This window comes from Notamacropus eugenii, chromosome 6, assembly GCF_028372415.1.
Source record: "Notamacropus eugenii isolate mMacEug1 chromosome 6, mMacEug1.pri_v2, whole genome shotgun sequence".
Lineage (NCBI taxonomy): Eukaryota > Metazoa > Chordata > Mammalia > Diprotodontia > Macropodidae > Notamacropus > Notamacropus eugenii.
In genome coordinates, this window is record NC_092877.1 from 42683248 (window position 1) to 42704252 (window position 21005).

At 36.0% G+C, this 21005-nt stretch overlaps 2 protein-coding genes across 2 annotated transcripts; both read left to right on the forward strand.

Moving 5' to 3' along the window:
• The first annotated feature begins 2460 nt into the window (after positions 1-2460).
• On the forward strand, positions 2461-3402 carry LOC140512855 (olfactory receptor 5p57-like). The gene has a single exon (XM_072622225.1). The coding sequence runs from the start codon at positions 2461-2463 to the stop codon at positions 3400-3402; it is 942 nt and encodes a 313-aa protein (XP_072478326.1).
• A 7610-nt stretch (positions 3403-11012) lies between these two features.
• On the forward strand, positions 11013-11951 carry LOC140512856 (olfactory receptor 5p57-like). The gene has a single exon (XM_072622226.1). The coding sequence runs from the start codon at positions 11013-11015 to the stop codon at positions 11949-11951; it is 939 nt and encodes a 312-aa protein (XP_072478327.1).
• Positions 11952-21005: the final 9054 nt, after the last annotated feature.

Below are 21005 nucleotides of genomic sequence, written 5' to 3' on the forward strand. Positions count from 1 at the left end.
CATAGATTAAAAAGATCAAAAGTTAAAAGGGAGTTTTTCACCAGGGAAAGCTTAGGGTTGAAGTAGGAGAGATGGAATTGATGTAACTGGAGAAAAGAAGGACAACCTTTCTCAGAAATTGTTGAAATGACAATGGCAGGAGATATTGAGGAGTTGTGAATTATAGAAGTGAAAAGAAAAGGGAGCCCACAGAGACAGCCTTTCTTTTTTGAGTGAAGTTGGATGCCAAGTCCTCTCTTGAGAGGGAAAGTTAAAGTAATAGGCATTGAAAAATTCACTCAGAACTCCACAAATTTTTGTTTAATTAAGTCATTACTTTTTCTTGTGGTCAGTCAAAAAGAAAGTGGTGGATGATAGACCCATAAATGAGTGTTATACTCAGTTTCTTCTTCAGCTGAACAGTATCTCAGTATGTTCTATCATTCTTATTAGATTGAGAAGGAAAGTAAAATGAGTTTAGGTTTGGGAGTAATAAGAACATTTCAGGAAAAAAGTAACATTTAAGATGAATTGTTTCCAGCTGAATAGGCATTCATAAATGCAAACATTTCAAGACAGTTTAGTCTTTAAAAGAATGTAGCATATATACAAGTAAACTTAGAATTCCTCTTTGTCTTTTTTGCATTCTGAACCTACTTTGTTGTTGCTCTTTCCTTCCCACATGCCTGTCACCATCCACTTAGCTACCTCTCCTCCTTTTAAGTGATATGTGGACTCAAGGAATAGGAATAAACAGTTCAACCTTGTTAGAGAATGTTGTGTCATTCTGTGCTCCTAGTGCGTCATGTCTGAAACTGAACAAAAAGATAAACTGACACAACTCTCTGAGCAAGATGACATTTATTAGCAGGGTATGCTGCAGGTCACTAAATTAATCAGTGGATTACTCCTATTAGTGTTAAAGTTCCTGAGCAAGATAACAGTTTTTTTAAATAGATTTTGGGGTGTATAAAACAAAAAACCAAAATAGGGTAGATGATGTCATAGACTTCAGGACAACATGATTGGTTACAGAGCTGAGGCACAGGGAACAACATGATTGGTGTGAAGGTTGGTAATTAGAGCTAACAATGACTACTCATGCTTTCTCATGAGAATAAGAAATGCTTATTATTTGAGTGCAAGTGCAAGTTAGTGGCCCAGATTTTTGGAAATTCTTGGTAGATAACTTCATGATGTAGAGAACTCATGCCCCACTCCCTTGCTTTCCCACATATTCCCCAAGGCAGCTAATATCTCCAAGGCAAGAATATATCAGTGATTAGCTGGGGAATCTGATTTTCTAAAATTAACCCATTACAGGCCAGCTGAATTCTGAAATCATTTCAGAGGCAAATCACAATGACTTAAGTAATTATAGGACAAAAGCAGTTACAGGATGAAACCAATTAATTTTAAATAGATCAGTAAGTAATACAGAATCATTCTTAATCTTTTCAAGTCCATCATCACTCTTCCAGCAAGCAGCAGGTAATATTTCCTAATTGGTTTTTTGAAGACATGGTTTGTCACCATTTTAGTCCAAGTTCTGAGGTCTTTCAAAGTTCTCTTCCCTGTCATGAATACTGAGGTCATCATATTCATTGTTCTACTGAGTTTGCTCTGCATCAGTTAATTAAAGTGTTCCCGTATTACTCCAAAGCACTTATTTTCATAATTTCTTGTGGTACAATAATTTTCCACTACTTTCCTATACCAGAGTTTGCTCTGCAATGGAAGGAAATATTAGGTAAATAGCATGTGGTTACAGCAGGTTCACCAAGTGCTTTCCATTGTTTTGCCTACAAACAGCAAAGGTCCCATGGGAAATTTGCCACAGTCTTTCAGGTTGGCAATACCTAGCCCTCTGTAGCAATACCCACTTCTAGGAACCAAGTAAAATGAGCAGGCTTAGAAGCCAGATTCCTTAATCGTCTTTGGTGATTCTAGACCACAAGGGCTATCTTGGAAACCAGACCTTTCCTAATGGTCAATTAGCATGAAGTACCTAACATCCTCAGATGTGGAGAATGGCTCTGTAAGAACTCAGGAATCACAAACTAGACTCAGTTTTTTTGGAAGGGATTAACAGTTATGGTTGGTTCCTAGCACACAGTCTGCATACTTGGATATTGTCTCTGCATATATTTAAGAAAGGATCTTATGGTGGGAATTCAACTATCTTCTTCACTCATATAATTTTTTTTATACTGTCACAGTGGCAAAATTGTCAAATCACCTAATACTGTTGGTTCATGGGGAAGAATCAGGAAGAACCTAATTTGTTTATTTTTGCTCTGCTTATTGGCACTCTGTCATGGTGCATAGAAGCAAAAAATTGGAGTAGGAGAGTAGGATGGGCATGTAGGAGGTGGTTGGTGAATGTTTCTTGAATACATCAATAAACATATCCAAATCTTGGTTAGGTATTCTATTTTAATCTCTTTTTGTTCTATCTTATAGGCACTCTTTCTAAGACAGATGTCTGTCAATAACTGCACTGTTGTGACTGAATTCATTATTTTGGGATTAACAGATGATCCAACACTTCATGTCATCCTCTTTGTGATATTTCTGGGTGTCTATGCTGTCACCTTAGTTGGTAACCTTAGCATAATCATATTGATCAGAAATAGCTCCCAACTTCATATTCCAATGTACTTTTTCCTCAGTCACTTGGCTTTTGTGGATATTGGCTATTCTTCATCTGTCACACCTGTCATGCTCATCACCTTCCTTGTGGACAAGACCTCAATCCCTCTGGGAGGCTGTGTGGCTCAATTTTGTTTTGCAGCCATATTTGGAACATCTGAGTGCTTCCTTCTGGCTGTGATGGCTTATGATCGGTATGTGGCCATCTGTAGCCCCCTACTCTACTCCACCCACATGTCTGCTAGGGTCTGCACTCTATTATTCATTGCATCCTACCTGGGTGCTTGTATAAATTCTTGGATGTCTACTGGTTTCTTATTGAATCTTTCCTTCTGTGCATCCAATAAGATCAATCACTTTTTCTGTGATTATTCACCACTTTTAAAACTTTCCAAAAACCAAAATGATCTTGCTGAAATTATTCCTGCTGTCTCTGCTGGGTCAGTACTTATAATCACCATCCTAATTATACTAATCTCTTATGTGTATATCCTCTTCTCTGTCCTGAAAATAAGCTCGACTGAAGGGAGGTCTAAAGCTTTCTCAACTTGCACCTCCCACCTCACAGCAGTCACTCTGTTTTATGGGACTAGTACATTCATTTATGTGATGCCCAAATCCAGCTACTCTATGGATGAGAATAAAGTGGTGTCTATTTTCTATACTGTGATGATCCCCATGTTGAACCCTTTGATCTACAGTCTAAGAAACAATGAAGTAAAAGGGGCGCTGAAGAAATTGGTGAGTAGGGAACACTTTTTGTTTTCATGAATTCAACTCATTGCAACAAGCACTTATCAACTATATATTATTTTTCCAGCATTATGCACAGTTTAATGGATACAAGTACAAAAATGAAACATTCCCTTCCTTTAAGGATCTAATATTCTATTATGATTATGTAATACCAATCAATGGATTTTGGATAGACAAATCACTTAACCCTGTTTGCCTCAGTTTCTCATCTCTAAAATAAGCTGGAGAAAAAAGTGACAAATCTGCATCTTTTCCAAGAAAAACTGAAATGAATTCATGAAGAATCAGACTTGATTGAAATAACTGAACAACAAAATTCATTGTCTGTGTGTTGGGTTCTGGACTCTGCTATCATCACTGTATCAGATCATGCAAATGATTTCTTTTTATGTATTAGTCTGTTTTTTTTTTTGCACGGTAATATTTCACTATATTCATATGAGAAAATTTGTTTAGCCATTCCTCAATCATGGGGCACCTACTCTTTTTTCCAGTTCTTTGTTGCCACAAAAATGGTCCTAAGATACTTTTTCATATGAAGGGAACTTCTTTTTATCAATGACTACCTTTGTGGCACAATACACCCGTAAAATGCATTCCTTTTGTTTTTTGGAATAACTCTTTGTGAGGGGTGAGAAGGGAAAGGTACTAGAAGAAATTTAGGCTATGTTAAAATAAAAAATATCAATAAAGAATCACCAAAAAATAAAAATCCCCCAGTCTTGCTCCTTCCTACCTTTTCAGCCTCACACCTTCTCCCATCCATGCAGTGTAAAATCTAACAGCATGACCTATTTGCCTTTTCCCACACATGACACTCTGTCTTTTCTGTCTACACACTGGATGTCTCATATGCCTGAAAAGTTTTGCTTGCCCACCTCTGCCACCTAGTTTGCCTTGTTTTCCTGAAGACAGTTCACATTCCACTTTCTGCCAGAAGTGTTTCCTCTCTAGCTAACAGTAGCTTCCTCTATAAGATTTCATTCATCTACTCTGTCTATAATTTGTATGCACTTAGTTATCTATATGGTGTGTCTCCCAATAAATGTGAGCTTGTGGAAGACAGGGATTTTTTTCTTTTTTTTGCTTTTCTTTGTATTCTGTGATATAGCATAGAGCCTGCCAAGTAGTAGGTCCTTAAAATCCTTGTTGACTGGTGACCAACTTGATTACCCTCCTTTGGATACTCTCTAGGTTTTCATTATTTTCTTAAAATGAGAAAGTCAGGAGTGAAAATAGTATTCCACATATGATGTTATTTAGACAGAACTCAGTGGAATTATCAACTTCCTAATTTTTTAATAGTCTTTTGTTTTTTCCAATTACAGATAATTTTTTTTTAACATTTGTATTAAAGCTTTTTATTTCCAAATTTTCTCTTCTGTTCCTCCTCTTGGACCTCATTGAGAATGCAAGCAATTTGATATAGACTGTACATGTGCAGTCTGGAAAACACATTACATTGTTAGTCATGTTATGAAAAAACACAGAACCACCTCTTCCCCTCTCCCTGCCCTCCCCAAACCTCAAGACAAAGTTTTAAAAAAGTATGTTATAAATGCAATTAGACTCCAGTTCTTTTTAATGGAGGTGGGTAGCATTTTTCATCACAAGTCTTTTTGAATTTTCTTAGATTATTGTATTGCTGAGAATAGCTAAGTTATTCATAATTCATCGTCATACCCTATTGTTCTTATGGTGTAAAATATTCTTCTGGTTCTGCTCACTTCATTTCACATCAGTTCATGTCAGTCTTTCCTGATTTTCTGAGACCATTCTGCTCCTCATTTCTTAGAGCACAGTAGCATTCCATCATGATCACATACCACAACTTGTTCAGTCACTGCCCAATTGATAAGTTTCCCTTCAATTTCCAATTCTTTGTCACCATAAAAAGAGCTGTTAGAAATATTTTATACATATAGGTCCTTTTCCCTTGATCTCTTTGAGGTACAGCTCCAGTAGTGGTATGACAGGGTCAAGTAATATGTACAATTTGAAAACCCCGCCCCATATTTCCAAACTGCTTTCCAGAACATTCAGATCAATTCACAACTTCCATCAACAGTGCATTAGTGTCGCAATTTTCCTGTATTCTCTTCAACATTTGCTATTTTCTCTTTCTGTCATTTTAGTCAATCTCAAATGTGTAAAACACTACCTCAGAGGCAGCTTAATTTCCATTGCTCTAATTTTCATAACACTATAGGGTGCCTTAATTTCTGCCTCTGAAACTTGCCCATTCATGCCATTGAACATTTACTAATTGGGGAATGAGTTTTATTCTTACTAGTTTGACTCAGTTTTCTACATATTTGACAAAATAGGCCTTTATAAGAGAAAATATGTGTAAAAATTTACCCCTAGTTTTCTGCTTTCCTTCTAGTCCTGGCTGCATTGATTTTGTTTGGGCAAAACTTTTAAAATTTAATATTATCAGAACTATCCATTTTAAATCTCCACATTTCTCTCTCTCTTTCTAATATTTGGTCATATATCCTCCCTTGTCCATTGATCTGACAAGTAAACTATTCCATATTCCCCTAATTTGTTTATGATGTTACTTTTTTATGTCTAAATCATGTATACATTTAAACCTTATCTCAGCATAGAGTGTAAGAAATTTGATCTATATCTAGCTTCAGCCCCACTTCTTGCCAGTTTTTTTTAGTATTTTTTGTCAAATAGTGTTTTCTTGTCTCAAAAGCTTCAGTCTTTGAGTTTGCCAAATATCTGATTACTGTAGACTCTCGTTACCGTGTATTTTGTACTTAATCTATTCCACTGAACCACTATTCTATTTCTTAGGCAGGAGCTGATTGTTTTGATGATTACCACTTTGGAAATACAGTTTGGGATGTGGCACGGGTAGGCCATCTTCCTTCACATCTTTTGTTTCATTGATTTTCTTGGCATTCTTTGCCTTTTGTTCTTTCAGAGGAATCTTGTTCATTGTTTTTCTATCTCTATAAAATAAGTTTTTGATTGCTTCATTGGTGTGGCACTGAATAAGTAAAATAATTTAAGTAGAACTGGAATTTTTGGCTCTGCCTGCCCATGAACAAAAAATATTTCCCTTAATTTTTAGATCTTACTCTATTTGTGTGAGAAGAGTTTTATAATTGTGTTCATAGAATTTCAGGATCCTTTTTGACAGGTAGACACTCAAGGATTTTATATTGTCTCCAATTATTCAAAATGGCATTTCCCTTTCTATATCTTCCTGCTTATCTTTGTTGGTAGTATATAGAAATGCTGATGATTTGTGTAGGTTTGTTTTATATCCTGCAACTTTACTTCAATTGTTCATTATTTTGACTAGTTATTTAGTAAATTCTTTAGGATTTTTAAGTGTATCATCATATTATCTGTCAAGAGGGATATTTTTGTTTCCTCATTACCAATTCCAATTTATATTTTCTTCTACTTTTTTATTCTTTTAATATTGTTTTGTTGTTTTTTCTGATGTATCATGGAAACATTAGCTTCCACTTGCCCAATTTTAATTTTTTAAGAAATTATGTTCTTCAGTGAGTTTTTGTATGTCCTTTTTCATTTGGCCAATTATACTTCTAAGGGAGTTTTACTTTTCAGTGAATTTTTGTACATCATTTTTCATTTGACCAGTTGTTCATTTTAAGGAATCTTTCTCTTCAGGAGATTTTTTTTGCACCTCTCAGCATTTGGCCCAGTCTGTTTTTTAAAGTGTTATTTTCCTTTGAAATTTTTTTCACCTCTTTTGCCAAGCTATTTATTCCCTTCCCCTCCAATTTTCTCGTATCATTCACATTTCTTTTTCCAATTTTTACTTTATTTCTCTTATTTGATTTTTAAAATCCTTTTAAAGTTATTCCAAAAGAATTTTTGGTCCTGAAGCTTATTTATATTTTTCTTTGAAGTTTAGCATATAGTTGCCTTGATTTCCTTTTCTTCTGAATTTGTGTTTCAATCTTTCCTGTCAGTATAGTAACTTTTTGTGGTCAGGTTTCTGTTTGCTCATTTTTCTAACCTATTTATTGATTTTTAGCCTTATGTTTAAGTTAAGCTCTTCTTCCTGAGTGGAGGGGGTACTGTCCCATGCTTCATGTTTTTTTCATGCTGCTGTTTTTGGAGATAGCTCTGTGGTGTGTGTAAGTTTTGTGTTTTCCTAAGGTGGTGTAATCTGAGAAAAGGTACGATCTGTTGAGGGCCACAATGGAGTGCCGTTGACAAGTTTAGGATAGACCTTCGGGGAAACTATTCTTTGAGACCATGCTCATTATCATCCGGAATGGCTCTTCATGCCCCCCCGGATGTTGCTGTCTCTGGATGTTGCTGCCTCCGTGGGATAGACAAGAAAACTACAGAACACAAGGGATATGTGAAATAGATGCCCTCTAGGCTAACAGTCTTTAAGACAATAAGACTGGCCAAATCACTAGGACAGGAGACTAGCAGTAGGTCATGTAGACTTGCAGTTTCTTTCTATAAATATCCTGACACTCAGATCAATAAACGTAGTTGGCCTATCTATTCCTGCCTGCCCGTGTATCTTTCTTCTTCATCTTATCACTGAGCCATGTGGGGATGCAAGCTGTCCGCCCCAACCATTACTGTTTTCCAGGCTTGTGCTCTGGTCTCTGAGCAATGACAAGCAGTCTTTTCTGCCATGAAACTGTGACTAGGATCTCCACTCCTGCTAATGCCTCCTCTTGACCTGGTTCTGTGACCATGAACTTCATATAGGCAACTCAAGAGAGTCCTGCTCATGATGCCATCAAATGGTGCCCTGTATTTTCCTTCTGACGAGTTGTCTGACCCCATTATATTTTCTTGGCTGAGAGCTCCAGAGACCACAAATGCCTATTCAGTCAGACCCAATGACTGCTGTTGGTTTGTCATGTATGACTTGCACTGTCATTGGGTGAGTTGGCCTGTACTCTACTCTCACTTCACTAAGGTATGTCTTTCTTGTTGACCTTCTAAATTTTCATGGGCTGCAAGATTGTTTCACCCTGATCTTCTGTTGGTTAATTTGCTCCAGAATTCATTTTGAGGAGTTATTTTAAAGTTATTTGGAGGATAATTTGAGAAAAAGAAAAAATAATAACACCCCCTGAGAACTTAAAGAAGTTCTCACAGAACTCATTGGTGTATTTGCAATCTTCTCCATCCCAGTGGATTTTAAAAGGCATTTTAATGATGTTGGCTACATTTGGTGCATAATTACTTCAGGGGTTTTCCCCTAGTGTTATGAAATCCAGCATAAATATGGTGCTGCTATGCAAATGTAATAACTGGAGCCAAACATAATCATCTAGTTGCATCAATAGGTACTACAGCTCTCCTTGATTTTAGTCTAAATATTCTTAGATCTGATTATGATTTGCAGCTAATTTCAGGGAAGTCTGTCTATTCTTCTTGACATACCAAACTATGTTGATTTTAGTTTTGTATAGGGCTTTAACGCATCTCTCTCTCTCTCTCTGTAAGGTAAAAGATTGATTCCAGATTTAGGTCTTCTTGTTTCAGGTCCCTTATAGGGCTATATAATATTAAAAATTTAAAAGTCAGGTATTGGCATTGATCATTATTACAGCAGGTTAGTAAGTAAATTTCTGACCTCTCACTGGTCATATAATATACCTTGAAACATCATACAAACAGTAAGTACATGATCAAACATAGTTACTTAAGGAACATTAGGTAAAAAGCTTTGTTATACACAAGTACATTTGTTTCATTTACTACTTTCCCTCCATTTCTCAAATTGAGGCATTTGGTTCAGAATTTCACTAATATATTTATTGGCTGATGTAATGGAAATGGAATTGGGCTTGAAGTCAGGAGAACTGAATTTGAGCTCCCCATCTGAGTTTTGCTGGCTCTGACTGATTGTGGTTAAGTGACTTCACCTCTGTGATCCTTATTTACCTCATTTGTAAAATTAGTATAACGGTATATTCTAAAAATTATGGGGAGAAAGGAATGTGTTAAATTTAAATCATCCATTAGAGTTGTTAATATTCCTGTTATGTGATTTTTTAGATTATGATACCAATGTGAATGAGATTGAGGTTTTCAAAAGCACATTGTTGCATTCCATTCAATTAATATTTGGATATGTACACTATGCTGAGAATCCTATCCTAGCCACTGGGAAAAAAATGAAAAAATTTATAAAAGTCATTAATCTCTATTGGAAAGGATAAAATATTTACAGAGACAAGTAAACACAAAAACAGGAGGAACAGAGTTTAAAAAGCAAGACTCCCTATGGGTGGTGACCCACTAGCTGTAACACAAAGAAAAATTGAGAAGCAAAGATGATGTAGGGCATTGGGAACATGGAGCATGGCCTGTGCAAGGGGACAGAGATGGAGGTGGAATTCTGGGTCTGGGATATAGGTCAGTTTCTTGAGAGTAAAGGGAAATAAACCTAAAGAGGGAGACTAGATTCACATGGCATTGAAGGATAAATATCAAGGTGAGGAGTTATAATTTTGTCCTCAAGTCAATAAGATATGTATTCAAGACTTGAGTAGGCAGGGGATATGGTCAGTCAAGTATTTTATAAAGATTATTTTTATAGGATTTTATAGGATAATTTAGAGGATGTAGACTGGAAATTAAATTATTATATTTAATTAAATTCACTTGCAATGTGAAATTCACAATGCAATGGCCCAAGTGAATAGAGAGGCAAATGAATTAGGGATGTAAACACAAGAGTATATGTGACATACATTGTGGATAGAGAGGTGGACATACAAGGATATGTGATAAACATTGTGGATATTGAAGTGGCAAGATTTGGCAACTAACTAATTGGAGAAGGGAATATGGAGAGAAGGGTAAAGACTGATTCTAGGATTGCAGACTAGAAGAATGGTGGGGTCCTGAAAAGAAATAAGAAATTATAGAGATAAGTGGTTTCAGGTTTGAGATCATGTGTAAGATGAGAAAGAGCAGATGCTCTCATGGGAAATTTCCCATATTTTCTCACGCTAGCAATATCTCACCTAATAATATTTCTTTGCAGCAATACCAAGCTCTATGAGTAAAATAACACAAGATGACTTAGAAGCAAGATTTCCCATTCTTTGTGATTTTATAGCACAAGGGCCATCTCAGAAATCAGGATTTTCACTGTAGTCAGTTAACATACAGTGAATAACATCTTCAGTTCTGGACCATGGTCCTTTGAGAGGTCGGGGATCACAAAGCAAACTCTTTTTCTTTGGAAGGGATTAACAATAGTATTTACTTAGCAAAACGGCATTTGGATATAGTTTATGCATGCATTTAAGAAAGGATCCCATGGTGGAAATTAAATATTCTTTTTACTTTTGCAGGATTTCTTTCACTATCAAAATGGTGAAATTGGCAAATCATGCAGTAATATTGGTTATCAGGGAAAAATTAGGAAGAAACAAATTTATTTATCATTGCTTTGCTTATGGGCATCTTGCCATGGTGCAAAGGAAGAATATTTGGGAGTAAAATAGTAGGATGGCTATGTAGGAGGTGGTCAGTTAAAGTTTCCTGAATACGTAAATAGATATATCCAAATCCTAATCCTTATTCTAATCTTAACATTGTAGTGTATTCTTCTTTTGTTCTAACAGCCACACTTTCTAAGACAGATGTCTATCAATAACTGCACTACTGTGACTGAATTCGTTATTTTGGGATTAACAGATGATCCAACACTTCGTGTCATCCTCTTTGTGATATTTTTGGGTGTCTATGCTGTCACCTTAGTTGGTAACCTTAGCATAATCATATTGATCAGAAATAGCTCCCAACTTCACACTCCAATGTACTTTTTCCTCAGCCATTTGGCTTTTGTGGATATTAGTAATTCTTCAACTGTCACACCTGTCATGCTCATCACCTTCCTTGTGGACAAGACCTCAATCCCTCTGGGAGGCTGTCTGGCCCAATTTTGTTTTACTGCTACCTTTGGAACATCTGAGTGCTTCCTTCTGGCTGTGATGGCTTATGATCGGTATGTGGCCATCTGTAGCCCCCTACTCTACTCCACCCACATGTCTGCTAGGGTCTGTACTCTGTTATTCATTGCATCCTACCTGGGTGCTTGTATAAATTCTTGGATTTCTATTGGTTGCTTATTGAATCTGTCCTTCTGTGGATCCAATAATATCAATCACTTTTTCTGTGATTATTCACCACTTTTAAAACTTTCCAAAAACCAAAATGATCTTGCTGAAATTCTTTCTGCTGTCTCAGCTGGGTCAGTACTGATAATCACAGTGGTAATTATCATAATCTCTTATGTGTACATCCTCTTCTCTGTCCTGAAAATGAAATCCACTGAAGGGAGGTCTAAAGCTTTCTCAACTTGTACTTCCCACCTTACAGCAGTCACTCTCTTCTATGGCACCCTTACATTCATTTATATGTTGCCCAATTCCAGATATTCAACAGATGAGAATAAATTCGTGTCTATTTTCTATACTGTAATGATCCCCATGTTGAACCCTTTGATTTATAGTCTAAGAAATAATGAAGTAAAAGGGGCACTGAAGAAACTGGTGAATAGAAAACATAATTTTTCATGAATTCAACTCAATTCAACATGTATTCATTAAGTACATACTATGCAGTTAGCATTATGTTTGGTTTCATGAATACAAGTAAAAAATTGAGACATTCCCTTCCTTTAAGGATGTAATATTTATTGATATAATGATTATAATTAAGTAATACCAATTAATGAATTTTGGAAAAACAAGTTCCTTAATCCTCTTTGTCTCAGTTTGTCATCTATAAAGTGAGTTGGAGAAGGAAATGACAAACCATTCCTGTACCTTTCTTTTTTAAAAAAAATATTAATTTAAGTTTTCAGCATTCATTTCCGCAAAATTTTGAGTTCCCGTTTTTCTCCCCATCTCTCCCCTCTCCCCACCCTTCTGCCAATTTGCCCTTCCTTCTAAAATTCCTCCCTTCCATTATCCCCATCTTCTCTTTTGTCCTGTAGGGCACTATAAATTTTTATACCCCATTGCCTGTATTTCTTATTTCATAGTGGTATGCAGGAACAATTCTCAACATTTGTTCCTAAAACATTGAATTCTAACTTCTCTTCCTTCCTCTCTCCCCACCCATCCCCACTGAAAAGGCAAGCAATTCAATATAGGCTATATATATATATATATATATATATATATATGTAGTTTTTCAAATGACTTTCATAATTGTTATGTTGTGCAAGAATAACTATATTTCCCTCCACCCTATCCTGCCCCCCATTTCTTCTATTCTCTGTTTTGATCTTGTCCCTCTCCAACAGTGTTTACTTCTAATTGCTCTCTCTACCCATTTGCCCTCCTTTCCATCATCCCCTCCACCCTGCTTATCCCCTTCTCCCTTACTTTCCTGTATTGTAAGATAGGTGTTCATACCAAATTGAGTGTGCGTGTAACTCCTCCTTGAACCAAATGTGATGAGAGTAAGCTTTACTTTTCCCCTCTCACCTCCTCCTTTTTCCTTCCATTGAAAAGGCTTTTGCTTGCCTCTTTTATGAGAGATAATTTGCCCCATTCCATTTCTCCCTTTCTCCTCCCAATATATTCCTCTCTCACCCCTTCATTTTATTTTTTTATATATGATCCTTTCCAATTCAACTCACCCTGTGCTCTCTCTCTCTCTCTCTCTGTCTCTCTCTCTCTCTCCATCTCTGTGTGTGTGTGTGTGTATGTGTGTGTGTATAATCTACCCAGATTATACACAGATACTGAGAAATTTTGAAGAGTTATAAATATTCTCTTTCTATGTAGGAATGTAAACATTTCAACTTTAGTAAGTCCTTTATGATTTCTCTTTCCCTGTTTACCTTTTTATGTTTCTCTTGATTCTTGTGTTTGAAAGTCACATTTTCTTTTCAGCTCTGGTCTTTTCCTCAAGAATGCTTGAAAGTCCTCTATTTCACTGAATGATCATTTTTTCCCCTGATGCATTATACTCACTTTTTCTGTGTAGGTGATTCTTGGTTTTAATTCTAGTTTCTTTGACTTCTGGAATATTGTATTCCATGCCCTTTGATCCCTTAATGTAGAAGATGCTAGATCTTGTGTTATCCTGATTGTACTTCCACAATACTCCAATTTTTTCTTTCTAGCTACTTGCAATATTTTCTCCTTGACCTGGTAACTATGGAATTTGGCTACAATGTTCTTAGGAGTTTCTCGTTTTGGATCTCTTTCAGGAGGTGATCTGTGGATTCTTTCAATATTTATTTTGCCCTCTGGTTTTAGACTATCAGGGCAGTTTTCCTTGATAATTTCATGAAAGATGATGTCTAGACCTTTTTTTTTATCAAGGCTTTCAGGTAATCCCATAATTTTTAAATTGTCTCTTCTGGATCTATTTCCTAGGTCACTTGTTCTTCCAGGGAGGTATTTCACATTATGTTCTATTTTTTCATTCTTTTCCTTTTGTTTTGTGGTTAGTTGGTTTGTCATAAAGTCATTAGCTTCCATCTGCTCCATTTTAATTTTTAAATAACTATTTTCTTCAGTGAAGTTTTGAACCTCCTTTTCCATTTGGCTAATTCTGATTTTAAAACCTTCTTCTCCTCATTGACTTTTTGAACCTCTTTTGCCAATTGAGTTAGCCTATTTTTAAGGGTGCTATTTTCTTCAGGATTTTTTGGTCTCCTTTAGCAAGCTGTTGACTTACTTTTTATGATTTTCCTGCATCTCTTACATTTCTCTTCTCAATTTTTCCTCCATCTCTCTTACTTGATTTTAAAAATCCTTTTTGAGCTCTTTGATGGCCTGAGACCATTGAATACTTATTTTGGATGTTTGGGATGCAATAGCCTTGACTTTTATGTCTTTCCCTGATGGTAAGCATTGTTTTTCCTCATCTGAATGGATGAGAGTAGATGCCTGTTCACCAAGAAAGTAATCTTCTGTAGTTCTATTTTTTTCCCTTTTTTGGGCATTTTCTCAACCAGTTATTTGACCTTCGAGTTTTTCTCAACAGTAGAGTATACTCTGTAAGATCTTGGCTCCTCCAAGGTGCCACAATCAAACCTGCCACTGATATGGGAGCAACCACAAACTTTTGTGCCCAGAATCTGTGAGTGGTAGAATTTCCTCTCCACAATAGCCTCACCTCCAGTTCTGCCAGGACAACACTCAGGGTAGAGGTTCAGATCAGCTGTTCAATTCCCCCAGGGGCTTTACAATGAGGCCTTCAACAATGGATGTTGACTGGGCTGCTGCCTGCCATGGGAGCCACCCCCCCCCCTACTGAGGCCTCTGTCTCCTCCACCTGGTGCTGAAGCTATGAGGGGAACTCTGCTCCCTTCCTGGCCAACTGAAAAAGCCCTCTCACTGACTTTTGGTGCCTGTGGGTTGAGGAATCTGCGAACTGCCACTTCTACTGCTGGGGATTCAGCCCCTGAGGCCTGCTCTGGTCTTCCTCTCAGTACCCCTTGGTCAAGGCTGGCCTGGGCTCCACTCCGCGTCCAGTGAGACAGACCCTTTCCCATCGGCCTTCCATGTCACCCTGGGCTGGAAGTCTCCTCCAATCCGTCGTTCTGTGGCTTCTGTCTCTCTAGAATTTGTTGAGAGTCATTCTTTACAGGTATTTTACGATCTGTGGAGGAAGAGCTAGAGTATACGTGTCTTTCTACTCTGCCATCTTGGCTCAGGCCCTCATTCCAATATCTTTCAAAGAAAACCCAAATGGTTCATGAGGGAATCAGATATGACTGAAATGATTGAACAACAACAAAATTCATTGTGTATGTTGTTTCCTTAGCTCTGCTATCATCACTGTATCAGATCATGTAAACAATTCCTGTTTCTGTATTTGTGGTATTTTTACTGTATAGCAATATTTCATTATGTTCATAAGAGAAAATTTGTTTAGACATTCTTCAGTCTTGGGGCATCTGCTTTGTTTCTATTTACTTGTTATAACACAAATGGTTGTATAAATATTTTAGTCTATGCAGGGAATTTATTTTAATCATTGACTACTTTTGTGACATAATACACTTGTGCCAGGCACTCTTTTAATTTGGGATAACTCTTTGTGAAGGGTGAGATGGGAGAGATGCTAAAATAAATTGAGCTTATGACATATCATTAAACATATCATTAAAAACATATCATTAAAGAATCATTAAAAATAAAATCTTCAAAATCTTGTTCCTTCTTACCTTGTCAGTCTTATGTCTTATTTCCCTCCATGCAGTGTTCTATCTAGCTGCTTTTTGCCTTTCTCCACACATATCACTCCATTTTCTGTGTCTTTACACTGGCTTTCTCATGTGCCTGAAATGGTTTACTTGCCTACCTTTGCCAGTTAATTTGGGGAAAAATTATGTAAATGTTAAAAATTTTTATGTACAGGTAAAAAAATAAAAGATTATTTCTTAATAAGCTCAGTTATGGAATAATATTTTCAGTTCTTATATCATCATTTTAAGAATATCTTGTAAATGGGACTATCCAAAGGAACATAACTGAGTGGGTCACCAGTCAGCAAGGATTTTAAGGGCTTACAATATGCCAGAAATGTGCTATGACTTGGAACACACCAAAAAAAAAAAAAAAAAAGAAAAAGCAAAAAAAAATTCCAGTAGCTGATATTGCATTTAGAGAGACACCATGCAAAAAATTAGGTGGATACAAATTACAGACAGAGTAGATAAATTTTCATCTTAGAGTGAAAGGTGTTGTTAGTTAGAGAGGAAACACTTAATGCAGAAAGTGGAATGGGATGTGTCTTCAGGAAATCCAGGGAAAATAACTGGCAGGAATGTAAACAGTTTAACTTTATCAAGTCCCTTATGATTTTCCTTTCCTGTTTACCTTTTTATGCTTCCCTTGAATCTTGTATTTGAATGTCAGATTTTCTATTTAGTTCTGGTATTTTCATGAAGAATGCTTGGAAGTCCTCATTGAATATCGTTTCTTTGCCCTTAAGGTTTATACTTATTATTGCTGGCAGATGATTCTTGGTTGTAATTTTAGCTAGCTTTTTTGTTCTTCAGAATATCATATTTTAAGCTCACTCATCCTTTAATATGGAAGCAGTTAGATCTTGTGTTATCCTGACTGGATTTATGATACTTCAGGAGTTTCTTTCTGGGTGCTTCTCCATGACCTGGGAGGTCTAGGATTTGGCAACAATATTTTTAGGATTTTTTTTGGAATTGGTTTCAGGAATTGATTGGTGGATTTGTTCAACCTTTACTTTCTGCTTTGGTTTAGAATATCAGGGCATCTTTGATAATTTCTTGAAAGATACTGTCCAGGTTCGTTTTTTTATCATGGCTTTCAGGTAGTCCAATAATTTTTAAATGGTCTCTCCTAGATCTGTTTTCTAGGTCAATTATTTTTCCAACAAGATATTTCATACTTTCATATTCTTTTTTTTGTTTTTATTATTTCTTGATGTCTCATAAAGTCATTGGCTCATACTTGCTCAATTTTAATTTTTAAGGAATTACTATCTTTAGAGCTTTGTACCCTTTTATCCACTTGACCCATTCTCCTTTTTAAGGATTTCTTTTCTTCAGTAAATTTTTAAAAATCTTTTTCCATTTGGCCAGTTCTACTTTTCAAGTCATTCTTCTCCTCCTTGGGTTTCTGTACTTCTTTTATCATTTGGCCTATTCTATTTTTTAAGGTGTTATTTTCTTCTGTATTCTTTTGTGCCTCCTTTACCAAGCTGATGACTCTTTTTTCATGATTCTGTTTCATCACTTTCATTTCTCTTCCAAATTTTCCCCCTGCCTCCCTTTCTTGATTTTGAAAATCCTTTTTTGAGCTCTTTCATACCTTGAGACAAATTTATATTTTTTTATGAGTCTTCACAAGTAAGAATTTTGACGTTGTTTTCTTCTGAATGTGTGTTTTGATATTACTTGTCATCATAATAACTTTCTATGATAGATTTTTTTTCTGTTTTGTGCTCATTTTTGACTTTTTACTTTTTGCTAAAGTGAGGTTCTGCCTCCCAGGGTGGAGGATGCACTGTTCAAAGCTTCAGGGATTTGATACTGCTCTTTTCAGATGTACTTCTAGGGATCTGTAAGTTTTCATTTCTTCCATCGTGGTATGATCTAAATAGAGGTGTTTCCTGGTTTTTGCTTTGGTTTATGAGTGACAACAAGCACTCTTTTCTGTCTTCTAAGTGAGACAACTGAGTCCCTACTTCAATGTGGCCATAAGCCCTGGTGTGCTACTTCTTCTCTTTGCCCTAGGACTGCTACCCAGAACTGTGACCCAGATCAAAGTATGGGCAAAGCAATAGAGCTCTGCTTTCAGTATCAGCAAAGAGACCTCTATAAGACATAAGTGGTGATATTATGAGTAAATTAAGTGACGCATGGAATAGTTTCCTTCTCAGATATATGGATAAAGGAAGAATTTATGAACAAACAAGATACAGAGAGCATTATGGGATTTCCTGACCCTCAGCTGACTCATAACGTATGTCAACCATCCTAAGGAAAATTTTTGTGCCCTTATATTCCAGAGAAGTTTTATCAAGAGCCTTGAAAAGATTGTCAGTGCTGCTTTTACACATGGGTAGTTGTTCTTACTATGAATGGTACTTTTGTTCCAGGATCTGCAGTTTCTACTAAGCTGAGTTTCATAGTTTATCTTTCACCTTCAGTTTCAGTACATCCTGGGTCATCTCCAGTCATTCTGAGGAACATCATGTCTCTGGATTCACATGGCTCTGGAGGATAAGTGAGGCTGGTGACCTTCACAGCCCTCCCTCACTGAAAACAAATCCAGTGAAGTCATGTCATCATTTCTCTGATGGCATGGTCTTCTTCGGCAACAAAGGACGAACACAATATATATGTGTAATCAATATGGGTTATAATCTACCCAAAATGAATCTGATGACATGATGAGGACTAATTTTCATAGTTAGTGAATATTGTCACAAACACAATTGCCACATATTGATCCCAGAATAATTCTTGAGAAGTTTCATGACAGATTAGACTGGTTTAGCTATGATGCTATCCAATCTTGCTTTACTTTCTTTTTTTTTTAAATTCTAGACAAACATAGATAAAGAAAAAATAAAAAGGACCCATGGGAATTTAGAGAATTTCTCATAAAACTCATTGGTCGGTTTGTAATTTTCTCAATCTCAATGAATTTAAAAAGGTATTTTAATGATGTTGGCTTCATTTGGTACTAAGATGCTTAAGGGTTTCCACCCTAAATATTATGAAACTCAACATAAATGTGATATTACTCTTCAAATATATTAATTGGAGCCTAATGTAATCATCTGCTTGCATTAATGGGTACCACTGGTGCTCTTGGTTTTAGTCTAAAATCTCTTAGACCTAATTACTGATTTGTATCTCATTTCAGGGAAGCCTGTTTATTAGTCTTTTCATGCCAAACATTGTATTGATTTCAGTTTCATCTAGGGTTTTGGTGCATTTCTGTCTCTCTGTCTCTCTCTGTCTCTTAATGAATAGGATTCATTCCTCATTTTGATATTCTTTTTTCTGCTCCCTTACAGGGCCATATAATGTTAAAGATTTGGAATTGAGGTATATGCATTGAGCATTATTACATCATGGTTGTCAGAAAAATTCTGATCTCTCATAGGTCATATCATATACCATGGAACATCACTTCAAGCAATACATACGTGATCATACATTGTGAGGTAATGAAAACTTAGGGAAAAGGATTTGTGTATATATATAAACACATTTGTTTCATTTATTACTTTTCCTCCACTCTTCAAATTGAGGCTTTGGGTGAGGAATTTCACATGTATATTTGTTGGCTGATGTAATGGAAGGAGAATTAGATTTGAAGTCAGGAGAAATGGATTTGAGTCTCACATCTGAGTCTTAATGGCTCTGAATGTGATTGTGGTTAAGTAACTGAACCTCTGTTCAGTCTGAACAGATTGAACTTTAGTTACCTTATCTGTAAAATTAACATAATAATATCTTCTGAAAATTGTGGAGCAAAAATAATTTAAGAAATTAAAATTTTCATATTGAGATATTAATATTCCTCTTACATGATTATTTTGATTATGACACCAACATGAATGAGACTTGAGATTTTCAAAAGTGTGTTCCATTCAATTTTTATGTGAATACTTATGCAAGGTGTCCTGTTCTATCACCTGGGATAAAAAGAATAAAATGTAGAATGGTCCTTAGTCTCAGGGAATTTACATTGTATTGGAGAGGAAGGGATGAAATATTTACAGGGATATATAAATGAAGATAAATTAAAGAGGGACAGAGTTTTGGAAACAGGACTTCCTCTAAGTAGTGACCCACTAACTAAGAGACAAAAGAAGTTACTTATTCAGTACCATACCAATCAAACTATCAGACAATTACTTCCTAGAGCTAGAAAAAAAATAATATGAAAATTTATCTCGAAGAACAAAAGGTTTACATTATCAAGTAAACTAATGAAAGGAAATACTATGGAAGATGGCCTAGCCTTACCAGATTTCAAAATTTAATATAAAGCAGCAATTATCAAAACCACTTGGTACTGGCTAAGAAACAGAGGAGTAGACCAGTGAAATAGGTTAGGTACTCAAGATACAGTAGCCAAAGAATATAGCAATCTGTTGTTTGATAAACCCAAGGACTCCAGCTTCTAGGATAAGAACCCACTGTTTGACAAAAATTACTGGGAAAACTTGATAACAGTGTGGCAAAAACTGAGCATAGAACAATGCCTGCCATTGTACACAATAATAAAGTCCAAATGAGTATATGATTTTGGGATAAAGATTGATACTATAAACAAATTAGTGGAGCAAGGTATAGTGTATTTGTCATATTTAGGGAGAATGGAGAAATTTTTGACTAAACAAGAGACAGAAAACATTATGAAGTGCAAAATGGATAATTTCAATTACATTAAAGTGAACAGTTTTTGCACAAACAAGCCCAATGCAACCAAGATTAAGAGGGAAGCAGAAAGCTGGGAAAGCATTTTTCAACTAGTGTCTGTGATAAAGGCCTGATTTCTAAAATATATAGAGAACTGAGTCAGATTTACAAGAATACAAGTCATTCCCCGATTGATAAATGGTCAAAGGATATGAACAGACAGTTTTCAGAGGAATAAATTAAAGCTATCTATAGTCATATGAAAAAGTGTTTTAAATCACTATTGATTACAGAGATGTAAATCAAAACAACTCTGAGGTACCACATCACACCTATCAGACTAGCTAACATGATGAAACAGGAAGATGATAAATGTTGGAGAAGATGTGGGAGAATTGGAACACTAATACATTTTTGGTGGAGCTGTGAGCTGATCCAACCGTTCTGGAGAGCAATTTGGAGTTATGCCCAAAAGGCTACAAAATGTACCCACCTTTGACCCAGCAATATCACTTCTAGTACTGTATCCCAAAGAGATCATAAAAATGGGAAAGGGTCCCACATGTCCAAAAATATTTATAGCAATTCTCTTTATGGTGGCCAAAAACTGAAAATCAAAGGGATGCTCAGCAATTGGGGAAATGGCTGAACAAATTGTTGTATATGAATATAATGGAATACTATTGTGTTATAAGAAATGATGAACAGGAAGACTTCAGAGAGACCTGGAAAGACTTTTTTG